At 37.9% G+C, this 12,759-nt stretch overlaps 1 protein-coding gene across 5 annotated transcripts in view; it reads right to left on the reverse strand.

Moving 5' to 3' along the window:
* Nucleotides 1–12,759, reverse strand: part of RAPGEF2 (Rap guanine nucleotide exchange factor 2) — a 187,858-nt gene that overhangs the window by 106,435 nt on the left and 68,664 nt on the right. For all 5 annotated transcript variants that reach the window (XM_030947066.1, XM_030947067.1, XM_030947064.1 and 2 more), the window contains exon 4: nucleotides 6,397–6,480. In XM_030947066.1, the coding sequence (XP_030802926.1) occupies nucleotides 6,397–6,480 (84 nt within the window). The remainder of the gene's footprint in view (nucleotides 1–6,396; nucleotides 6,481–12,759) is intronic.

Below are 12,759 nucleotides of genomic sequence, written 5' to 3' on the forward strand. Positions count from 1 at the left end.
GCAGGGGGGTCAGCCCACAACAATACCACACTGCCTTCCCACCAGCCCTCAGAAATAATCATGAGCACGGCTCCAGAACACCCTCAGCTTGATACAGACACCAACACAACAAACAGGTCACAGGAAAATCCAGTGGCAGCAAAAATAGTGAAGTTTTCTATTCAAGACAGAGAGTTTCAAGGGCAAAATAAACCCAAAGCATGCACTTCCAAGTAACTTCTTAAACAGACTTTAATAGATGTTCTCCAAAACTATAACCTGGGAAGTTATTTTTCTCTGTGAATGTCCAGTGTATGGTCTTGGTTTCCAACACAATGCTGCAAATCCTTAGCCATAAGCAATTCAGAACCTGGAGAAAGCTAAATAAGCTCCACACAGCTCTTGATGAACTCCCTCTGCAGCTTAAACAACTAAACCAGCAGTTCCCAAAAGTACAACTCTGAGCCTCCCACAAGTCCATTGTTCTAAAATTCTGTTTCCTGCTCAGGGGAAAAAAAATTAAAAATCCCTTTTTAGGGGATTTTATCATGGTTTCAATATTTGTGTATACTGATCACTCTCAGTTAAAATTCCAGTTTCATTCTGTTATCTCATAGGTGTCAGCCAGTAATAGCCAATATTAATAAATTCTAAGTTGCAAATATATGAGTCATAGTGAGAGAAGGATTTTAGCATTGTGATTAAAGCTATCAGCATAATTTTACTGACTCAAAAAAATCAATCAAAGGCAATTCTGTATTCGGAATATAAATACATCATCAGATATATGTAAACCACACAAAACAGCATGATTCAGACATCACAAAAATTAGGAAGTATGTTTCAGATACATAAAGCTCTATAAATGCATGTAGATAGCCAAGGGCTCTGCTCCAGCACCATTACACTCACATTCATTACCTGTCAAAATAAAAAAGCCTGCCAAAATCCCTAACAAATTTTATCCTGAAAGGTTACTTTCATAAATTAATGAGGATGCACTTGGATGAGGACAAAACATTCTGCATGAACTGAGTTTTTCCATTGCTTTACACCCATTCAAAAGAAGTCCATAATTTGTTCAATGACTCTCTATTACGATTAGATATTCCATTCCATTTTTTAAGTTGTTTTAGTATGGGAAAGACCAGAGGGCTAAACCATCAATATTTAAACACATACATCCCTTTTAATTTTGAAAATCGTGAAAAATAGATGTTCTTTCACTTTCAAAACTTAAATCTTTTAATTAGAGGAAAAAGCTTAAATAATTGCTCCTGTATGTAAAATCTGCGAACTTGCCAAAGGGAAAGCAGCTTTCCGTTGCCATATGAGGCAGTGAGAGCAGGACTGGTTGGAGGTAGCAGCAGGGAAGGAAAAGAGGCTGCAGGAAGGAAGCAGCAGATGAGCAAGCAGTGCAAACTAAAGCTTGGTTTGCGGGTGGCAATCAGCACAGCGGGATGCCCGAGCAGCACAGCACACACTACCAGACGGGCTGGGAAGCATTCAGGAGAAAAGCAGAAATCCCCAAGTACCAGAGCAAACAGTCTGAGAAAAACTGCCCAGCAATTCTGTATTTTGTTGCTGCTAAGAGATAGCTGCATCCTCTGGAGGCCAAGAGCAGGCACTAGGTGAGCTGTGGGAGATCCAAGAGACCTTTTGGTGCTGGAGCTCCCATTTAAGCAACACAAAAGAACCCAGTGAAGTCTACACTAGAAGCAAAGTTCTGGTACAAAAACCACACAGGAACTCCAAGCAAATGACCAAACATAGTGAGAGCATGCAGCAGGCCAAGGCAAGCTGGAGGCCATTCCAAAAGACATTGAGAGGGACTGGCACGTAGTTGCTGTCAGTGGCCATGTGAAAACACAGGAGAGCCAGGACAGCCCTCAGGGAATTGCATTTTCTGCTCATTTATTTTCTGGAGTTCATACATAAACCTCATTCTACCATGTGAACTGCTTCGGGCTACAGATGCCCATGGGAAATGATGAGGGGACTGAGTGTTAATTTGTGTTAGTCTGATGGTCATGGTCAGAGGAAAGGATTAAGGAATGTTTAGTTTAACATAATATATGCCTGATGTGTTATAGTAAATGAAGAAATTTGTAGATATTAATGGGAAAAATGGGGGAAAAGGGGTAGAAGGGAAGAGGGATGGTCTTCCTCATATTAAACTGTCAAATTTCACCATTGTAATTCACAGAAATTAAACAGGAGAACAAGATAAAGCTTTACCTCATGTCACCAAATAAATGGCAGCTTTACTTGTTCAGAGCACAATTCTTTAAAATCATGGACTGTATACTATCCCAAAATAATAAATGAAAGACAATAAAATCCAGCCTTATCTTATGAACACTATTTGCTAGCTGATGGCTTGGAATTTGAACAAATACAAGCTAAACTGTATTACAACAGGGAAATAAAATTGAACTCATGCTATTTTCAAAAAAAAACAAACAAACAAACAGACACAGTTTAGATGTTAAAGTTTCCAAAGCTAAACACTCAATTTAGGACTTCATGTATTCCAATATCTCATCTTGAACAACTTTTTTTTTTTTAATTTGGAATTAAAGACTTGTCTCGTAGCTAGTTACAAGTAATTTTACAAGTCATCCAGTGCATTATAAAACTTTGTCAAAAATTGGCAGCTTTGACACTCATTTTGAACTGTTTCAACAGGCAGCTATTTGCCCATATCTCATATCCTACAAAGCTGGTTCATTTTGGACTGCTGTACCATTTTTTATTTACATGGGTTTTAGTAGTGTTGCTGCTGTTACTGTCCATTTTTTTATCTCATTGCTGCACCCAATAAATTGTTCTTATCCCAACTCATGATCTCTGCCTTTGTGACTCCCACCAAAGAGGGGAGGGGAGTGAGAGGTGTCTAGCTTGGGAGACTCTCACTGAGGGGGGGCACTAAATTAGGGTGTGCTGTTCCTAAGCCACAGCAGTGCAAAAGCAGGGGGGTAGTCATTTCTTATGCTTTTAGACATCTCTGTGGTGGGGGAAGGGGTTATTTTTTAAAACATTCTTCTTCTCCAACTATATATTAACTATCTGCCAAACCTAGCCTCTCTAAGTGAAAGAACTTTAAATGGTATCTTAACACTACAAATGAAAGCCAGGGACACAACGATTTGGAAGAAAGAAATACAGTAAGTTTACCTGACATGACATATACAACAAAAGAGCATTTCCAGTGTTACTCACCAACCAGTCTGAGGATGCTATATCCAAAACTAATGCAGGCAATTCAGCTAATAGAGGACCCAAATGCAAATAAATATGCTGAGCACAGGCAGTCAAATGCTCTAAGGTACTTGCAAGTGTCAGCTCAAATCTATTGAGAGCCCTCTATCCTGTTCTTTACTAACTCACATGCCAACTACCACCAAGTTTTAAGAGTAAGGTCAAATTCTGCACAGGACTGAGAACAAACCTGCAAACTGTAGTCAGATTTGTCCACTAGGTCAGTCTAAATTACTCTGAGATACGACTTTTGCTCTGGCGTGTAAATACATTCATTTTAAAAGAGTAAAATCCAAAAAAATAGCAAATGCTCTTGAAATTCAGGGGTTGGGGTGGGGGTGGAATTAGTGGGATGCCAACACTTGTTTTATTTTAAATTTGGTCAGCTACTGCCCAGCCATTATTCAATGAAGGTGAGCTTGAGGACGTCAGGAGGACAGGTATGGGGAAGCCCTCAGTCTGAGCAAGGACCAGCAGCCCAGAGAACCTGTCCAAAGGGATTTACTGCAGGTGCATGGGGCAGGCTGACAAAAAATAGAGAATAGTTTTAAAGTGGGGGAGAAAAAGAGGAGTTTTGGATGGTGAGATGCTTAGGGGTGAATTACGTTTGGATCTGGGAAAAAAAGTTAGGGAAATGAGAATTTTCTAAGTCAATTGTATTTGGAGAAAGGAGCATACTTCTTGCTTTCTACATATTTGATTGCTCCTACACAGATTTCTTGGTTCCATCCTGCTCTCTTAATCACAAGCTACACATGTTGCAAAATAATATCCTAGTGGCTTTTTAGATGGGCAAAGATAAAATGGATTAACCTGAAAAAAGCCCACATTAAAATAGTGTAAATATTAGTTTACTACCGCAAATTTAGTTTACTCAAATGACAAACAAAATCAATTACTTTGCAATGTTTAGGTCTCTCCCTATCCCTTGATGTCAGTGATGCATGAGGATGTGCTCCTTTTGCTAAACCATAGCCAGTTCATTTCAGCAGTAATAGGACATCAAGATGCACAAATTATGTAATGTTCAAAAAGGCCCTTGAAGTTTTTACTCCCTGTATATGCAAATAGTCGGTTTCAGCAAACACTTATCCAGTAACCATCTTCTGTCCACTTTTGACACTACTGCTTAGATTCCAGAATACCACCTTATCAGTTCTTTCTGGACAGCATCCTTTTCAGTAGGTCTCATTCTGAGCACCCTAAAATCTTACTTTGGTATTTCTGCCACATTCTCTTCAGCCTGGCTTGTATAACTGAGCAGTTCGCTATTTCTCTCCCAGCAGTTCACTGGCAGCATAACTAAAGCTGGAAAACCTAATTTTCTTCTCAGGCCATTTTCTCACTAAATAAATCAATCAATAAATCATTTATTAGCCACCAATATTCCAGATCAGAATTTTCACCTGGATGCCCTCTCACTTTTGCCAAGTTTCTTATTCATGGATGAGCACAAAGCCCAATTGCAACTTACTCATTTAGAAAGGAAAAACCCTGATTAACCTTGTCCTAAATTTTAATAAGGCACTCACCAACTATTCAATGACTACAGCTTCTCAGCACAAAGCCCCTCACCAGAAAGACTCTGGTTTTACTCTCCCAAAATACTTTCTATCTCATATAATTAAAGTTTCTTAATTTTGCTTCCATGGACTTCAGTTATCTTTTTCAATTAACAAATTGTCTCTCTTGCATTTGCTTCCCAACACACTAGCTTTGGCATCTACTTGACTTCACCCACAACTGTAAAACCTATTTGTATCACAAATTCCATGCCTGTATTTCACTATGGTATTAGACACTGTCCCAGAGGTCATTTTACACATTTCTCCATATGAATTCTCCACACCGCTTAATGCTCTGCTTACTGCCACAGGATCTGTAATTTTCTGTTCATTCTACCAGGAAGAGTCTCAAGCTCATTGTTTATCTCACTAAATCTCACCTCTCTTCAAGTGCCCAAGTGAGTGAGGCACAAGCATTGCTGTATTTAAGAAGAACAGAAGATTCTTGCCATGGACTATACAGAGCCACCTCACATTAATTCAAATTATAATATCTCTTCTCCTGGTGTCTAAAGGTAACACTTTCTGCCAGCTTTTGTCCTGGCATTGCCTGCTCATGGATGACATATGGGACAATTTTCATTCTGCCAGAAGTAGGGCTCCTATAATCCCTTGTTGTGCTACTTTTTCCAATAATCAGTTTTGCACCTTCAGCATTAATTATTCTATGGCACATCTAATATACCTTTTTATCAGCAGTGCCTGACAGACACAAGACACTTGGTTTCACCAAGAACATGCCACCATCATCAAAGGGAAGTCCCCAGAGTTGCACTGCTCTCCCACTGGAAGGCAGATTTGAAGATTTCTTTCCCTATCATTATACTATACAGAGATGGGTCATTCTTTCATTCTGCCTTTCACAAATTTGATTACATGCCATACACTTTAAAGCAGCCTTCTATGGTAGTCTGAATGAATATGCATATAACCAGCATATTTTAAAATAATTCTGCTCTGCTTCCATTAAAATGATCAAGCTTAGTCACTTTAGTCTAAAATCCTGGCAATCACTTGCATTTTTTTCCATAGCTCAAAATAAGTATTTTTTTTTACTAGAGCAATATAAATGTTGAGTACCTCACACTCAAACTTTTTTTTTCCATCTAAGAAACTGCTCTTCATTGAAAATCCATTTGCATGATGTTATACAGAAGCAGCAAAACCCGCAGTAACATGAACTAAGAATATACTAAAACATGCACCAAAGATTTGTGCACACTAAGTAAAGGAAAACATCCACATCCAAATTCGAGTGCATCCTATAATTTGAAGTATGATTACTCACAGGAAGAGACTACTCAGCACTTCACTCCATTTCTCAGGTTTTTAGGTTTGGTTTTGTTTTTTTTAATCAACAACACCTGCATAACACTTTGGATAGTTATACACTGTCCACAAAGACAGACTTTCAATTCTAGCTATGGGCGTGAAACAGTTACCAGAGCTACTAAAGGCAGGAGATGTGTGTTTAGATTTGTTCTTCTGTGATTCATTAAATATAAAACACTGCCTTTTAATTCTAAAATTTCTCTACATCTCATGATTTATGTTTAAAATACAGAATGTAGTACATTCATAGCTGACATACCTGCTCCTTGGAAGAAACATGGATTCTTTAATGAAGACTGAACCAGACAGAAGGATATACCAACAGGTACCAATATCATCAGGGCTGGAATGAAAAAAAAAAAGACAACATAGTTTAAAACACTTGATTTAAATTACTCACAGCTGTACCAAATTTGCACTACAAAGGACATCAAAGAGGCAAAAACGCTCCAAACTATGGAAGGAAGACACAATTCAATTATTTAAAAAATAATTCCATGAAACTATTCCAATTTACACCTGCAAACATATACATTATTAGAATGCTCGATTTCATTTACTTGACTTTATTAAAAGCATCTATTTATTCATTTGGTAACAGCCCAATTCAAATTAAATACAACTGTAAGTGATTAAAGGAAGCCAAGCTACAGTAAATATACTGTATTGTATTCTATCAAATGCATTGAAGAAGAATGACAGCTCTTCAGTTCTTGCTGAAGAGAGCTGTAGCATCTTTCCCTCTATAATAAAGGCATCCTTTTCCAATACTAGTCATCTTCTTCTCAAGCCTTTCTTCAAGACAGAAATTTTCCTTTCTGCATCAGCATGCCTTTCTACAAGGTTAGAGACATTTGCAGATGGTAAACCTACATCAGATTTGCCAGTCACCATTATCTGCTGCTGCTAAGCACTACCCTTTCACATCTCTTCTGGCACCAGAATAAATTCCCAACAGAAGGGGCAAAAAGTTTCTCTTCCCCTCTCTTCAACCTGTAGAGGAGCTGGATGAGGAAGACTTTGTCATCCAAGCACAGTTCATTCTACTGTAGATTCAGATGTTGCTCCTTGAGTAATACAAAATCCTTTTCATATTAGACTCTTTTTGGATAAGTGAGTTCAAATAATGTTTGGACAGGAAAATAGCTGCAGTAGAAGTCTCATTCCATGTTGACAGTCAGTGCTGAGAATCTCTCCGCTGTACTTCAGTTTCTACCACTCCTGCTTCTTCCAGAGAAACTGACTAATTGAATTCAAGGCTAATGGAGTTCACTGTTATGAACTGCATGAGTATTCTTATGGAAAACCACATCCCTAGTGACACTAAGAGATGCAGATTACTTAATGAATTTGTAGCGCCTTCATTTTTTAAATTATATGTCTCAAGTCTTTAGCAACAACTAGGTTTACTTCAAGTAAGAACAGCCTACATCTTTTAACAATGATGACAGCATAGTATTAAAATCTAATCTTAAATCTTAGTAGGCAATGTACATGTTAGCAGTGTATTTTTCATTTTAAGAACTGCAATTTAAGAAGTACATACACAGAGGTCCTCAAAACAAATGTGCTAGTCTAAAAGAGCTGAGAGCATACTGTCCAGTCTAAAAACATGTTCCATTTTCATTTTCCACTGTATAATATAAGCATGAGAGAGAAAGGAGAGGAACACAGAAAATTAGCAGAGGAAACTGAGGAGATACAATCTATGGCCAAGAACAGAGGAACTGAACAAGAAGATGGAGATTGTATGTTTTTTCTTGCAGCCAGTGCTCTGATCAGTGAAGTGATGCTGGTCACACACACACACCAGAAGTTAGTACATCTTCAAAAAAATCAAGATTTCGGGAATACTTCTTTATACTGATAGACCATAGAGAACAAAGCAGTAAGACAGTCCCACTGCTAAAACAACAGCATTTTGATTCACATAGCTGAAGTGTTCTAAGCTGTCTCTTCTGAAATGCACCTCACTTGCTTCTCACATGGGTCTGTATCACCTTCAAACTTTTTGGTCTAGAAAAATCAACACTGTGCATAAGTGCAGAGAACCAGTTAAACACAAAAAAACCCCAGCACTTCCAACAAAAATATGATTCCTAAGAACATTAACATGCACCTGAGTAAAGTTAGACGTCTTCAGACATTCCTTCTTTCCCCACAAATCCTATGCTGACAGGCACACAACAGCACTGCTGCTGAACTGGAAGTCTGTTAGGGTTTTTATTATATTTTTCAATACCTGTCATTCTATGCACAAATAATCTGGACTAATTACCACAGTTGAAAGTTTTTGAAATAGAAATTTTCAGCAATGGATATAGGCAAATTGATTTCCCAAATACCTGGGAAGTAACTGTACTAGAATGTGAATAATAATTTTTCCATGTGGATTACAGCGCATTATATTATCACATAATAAGTTTTGTGGTCTTGGGGGTGGTTTGTTTGTTTTTTTCCTTTTCCTAACATCTGGCAGTTTGACCAAGTATTAAAGTGTAGTCTGACAGAACAGAACCTGGGGTCACAGATTTTAAAATTCTAAAGTAAAAGTAATCTAGATGATCTTCTCATGCTTCAAGAAAGGCATTTCCAATGATAAAATAATTGAAGCAGAAAAAAATTAAGCCAATAGAAAGTATTTTAACTTTTGCAAATCTACTGACATCCAAGCTTTTATTTTCCTCATTTTAAGACCTGATTAATTTTCAAAATCCTCTCCCAAACCACGTATTTACAAGGGGCTCCAGTTATCTTTTCTCATTGGACATTTTTTAACTTCAAAAAGCAGCTACTGGCTTTCACAAGCACCAGTAAGTATACATAATATACACAGTCAGTATATTCAATGTGCAAATGCTCAAGTCTACTTTGACTCTATCTTTGAAACATTTAACAAACACCTAGAATGATTATGCATTCAACTGCAATGGTTTGATTTCTTCTTATATAATCACACACAGCATGACTCTTCACTCAGTTAATTGTCCAACTCTTCTTTTTGCCAATTCACAGGTTTATTCTCTTTCTCTGCAAGTTGTCTCTTCAAAAGTTGTTGGTACTTCTCACTTATCTGTCATGAACATCATACTTTATCCACTTTGTATATAATCAAATTAAGCATCTGCTCATTTGACAGCTAAACGAACTGATTAAAAAATAAGTCAAACTTGAGGAATACCCATGTAATTGAATTTGTTTTCCCGTTGCTTTATGTGTACTTAATAACTGGTTTTATTTTTACAGTTACATTTGAGAATTTCTAAGCTCTAAGCTATTTGAATCATGCACATCTACTGAACTCAACACTTTAATTATCTAAATAAAAAAAACCTTCAATATTGCTGTGTCACAGTAGTGGAATACAGTGATATACAGAATGCATATAATACTATAGAATGTGTCTGCATTCAAGGTATCTTCCCTGAAATACACTCTGTATTCTTCTAAAATTTTCATTGTCAGCCAAAACATAAATATTTCCAAATCTTCAAGAGCAAAGAACACAGACAGGGTATTAATTCTCTTCATTTTTACAACTAGTAGTGTCTTAATATAGTCTTGAGCAAAACATCTGAAAAAATCCCACATGTATAGCAAACACATTTCTTTCTCCAGAACCCACACGCTTCTCTCAGAAATAAAAAAAAAAGCAAATGAAACACTGATCTATTCCTTTCATATGAAAATATATTTAACTCCTGCACTTTTAACACTTGTTATGCTCCCAGTTGATTAGAATTAAGCCTCAACAAAACCATTTGGCAGCCAGCTTTTGCTAGACAATACTGTCACAAGAAACACGTGCAATTCTTTCATTTTAAGGATTCTGGGCTTTCCACAATCCTATTCAAACATCATGTGGCTTTCAATCAAGCTTCCATGTTTTCTGCACTATGCTTGACATTTGTTCATCAACAATGCATTTGCATTCTTCAGGACTTTTGTGCCTGTCATGAAAAACAGAAGAAACTATTGAAGAAGCAGATGCTGAACTACAAAAGTACTTCTTCAGGCCACCTGAGGACTCATGCAAATACCATTTTACCCAATAGAGAAGACTCATATTCGAAAGGTTTTCTTTGCATTCACATTTTACATTTTGTTTTCAACATTAAAACTGAATTCTAGAGAATAAGGCTAATTGTAAAGTTTTCTTTCACTGCTAGAATAGTGCCTACCCCTGGCAGCCCACAGAAGAATATAGAAACTTTATTTGTCCTAAAGAAATTTCTTCTGCCAAAGAGACAACAGTAAATTGTTCTTAAAAGGCTTTATTGCAGACAGGACACTTCCCTGACTGGGTTTGCAGGAGGGCATTATGTTCGCATAAGCACTTCATCAGGAATTAGCTGAAGCAGGATTGATGCTGATGACCTTTCCACAAAGGCATCCTTCAAGAGACAGGGGTTTTTTCAGCTTAGGAGGGTGAAGGGGAAGGTCCATAGCACCTGTCAGTCAAGCTGATGTAAAAAGGAAAGACATCTGCTGAGGTAAGATCTTTCCTATTACTGGTTTAGTAAGGATGCCACTGCTGTGCAGCATCACCACAAGCACCGAAGCAGCAGCTGTCACACATGAGGAGACTGGAAGTGCAGTGAAAGCTCCACAAAGCAATGGAGCTGCTGAAGGGTCTGGAGCAAAGCCCTGCGAGGAACAGCTGAGAGAGCTGGGAGTGTTTAGCCTGGAAAAAAAGAGGCTCAGGGAGACCTTATCACTCTCTACAAGTGCCTGAAGGGAGGCTGTGGCCCAAGTAACAAACAATAGGAACAGGAGTTAGCCTCAAGTTGCCCCAGGGGAGGTTTAGATTGGATATTGAAAGTATGGCCAAACACTGGAACAGGCTGCCCAGGAAAATGCTTGAGTCACCATCCCTAGAAGTATTTTTAAAATGTGTAGATCTGCTTGGGGAGAGGGTTTAGTGGCAGACCTCACAGTGCTGGGCTAATAGCTGGACTCAATGATCTTAGAGGTCTTTTCCAAACTTAATGATTCCATCATTCACATCTGGCTGAAAGCAAAGCTCACCTAACCCAGCAAACAGCACTTCCTTTCTAGTTTTGAATTCCTCTCTGCTCCTTCCCTCCACTCTTGCAGGGCCATATGCACAGTGGGAGTAGAAATCATTTAAATCAGGAACTATTGACACGTCCATTTCCAAGCAGGCACACAAAGACCTTTTCAGGCAAGACTTTACATGTTAGCCTTAAGTGACAGAATACATTGCTTCAAGTACCTAAGACTGAGGCAAAGTTGTTGTTTGTTTCAGGAACTTTCTTCAGCTCAGCTCCTGTTCTGGGTATTTATCTGGATGAAACGTAGGACTGTTAAAAGTTGTACAGCCTACCAAAAGCAGCAAAGATATCCACTTTCCCTAGTTACAGAAAACAAGATTTATTGCCAAGAAAGTTAGATGACACAAGCAATTTATCCTGCAGAGAATCAGAATGAAGTGAACCCCAAAGTCACTCATTAGGGGCAGTAAGAACAACAAAATCAATACACACTCATTCTGTCCTGAAAATAAGATTTGTGTTCTGCAGAAACAACAACAAAAAGACTCCAGTACCAGGATTTAATGTTCTTCTTTTGTAACTACTATGATAGAGCTACCTACTGATAAATTTGCAGAATATTCAGTTTTAGCAGCAACCTTATAGTGGTGCAAAACTGAAAGCCAATACCAAAATAGCCACCAATATGCAGGCTTTATTCATAACCTGAACTTTAGTTGAACAAAATTTGAATAAATCTCCTTGAAATCTTGACTTTTGTATTAAAACACTTTCTCGAGCAGAGGATTTCCTGGGGAATCTATATATAATTTCCCAGAATGCCAGAGAACTTGACTTACAGGAATTCGGGAGCTAGAAACGGAAAGGCATCAATTGGATTACAATGCCTTCCCATTGTGTGTGCCCACCCAGCTTCCTTGACATAGTCCTTTAACACAACTACAACCTGCAGCCGGACAGGACACCTTTCTGCTTTGAAAATCACACAAAAAACTGAAGACAGAAGTATGCAAAGAAAGTTCACAGCTGACACTAACTGTTCTGTCTGGAAACTTCAATTGTGTCATTATGCAATGGCCTATGACATCATTGGCTTGTCAGCCCTGATGAGTTTAGACAGTATTTTCAGACTGAAGCTTTCACATTTTCTAGCATATGACTGTTTTCTCTGAGACCTCAGAGGCACTCAAAGTTCAAAAATCAAGAACTGCTTATAAATCTCCAGACTGACAAAATCCAAGAAGTTTGCAGGCTTTTTCACAGTCTCCAGTACTTGTATCAAACTCTTCATGCTATGATCTATTTATGCCCCAAGAAGGGGCAGCTTCTTATTCCCAGACCAGCAAGTAGCTACATGTACACTACTTAAAACTGAAGCTTTATTTTTTCATTACAAGTATTTTATTTCTATATAAGCAGCACTTGCATGCTTGCAACTACACATTTGTAACTATATATCTGAATTATATATTAATGGCATATCAAATAAATTCTTCACAAGAAAACATGTCCAACACAAATATCAATTCTGTAATGCATCTGTCTACAGTAGCACAGGTGTTCCAATTTTAGCTTTCAGATTTCCTGATCACTTAAGGTGCTGAAAA

The sequence above is a fragment of the Camarhynchus parvulus genome, chromosome 4 (assembly GCF_901933205.1).
Source record: "Camarhynchus parvulus chromosome 4, STF_HiC, whole genome shotgun sequence".
NCBI classification, from domain to species: Eukaryota; Metazoa; Chordata; class Aves; order Passeriformes; family Thraupidae; genus Camarhynchus; species Camarhynchus parvulus.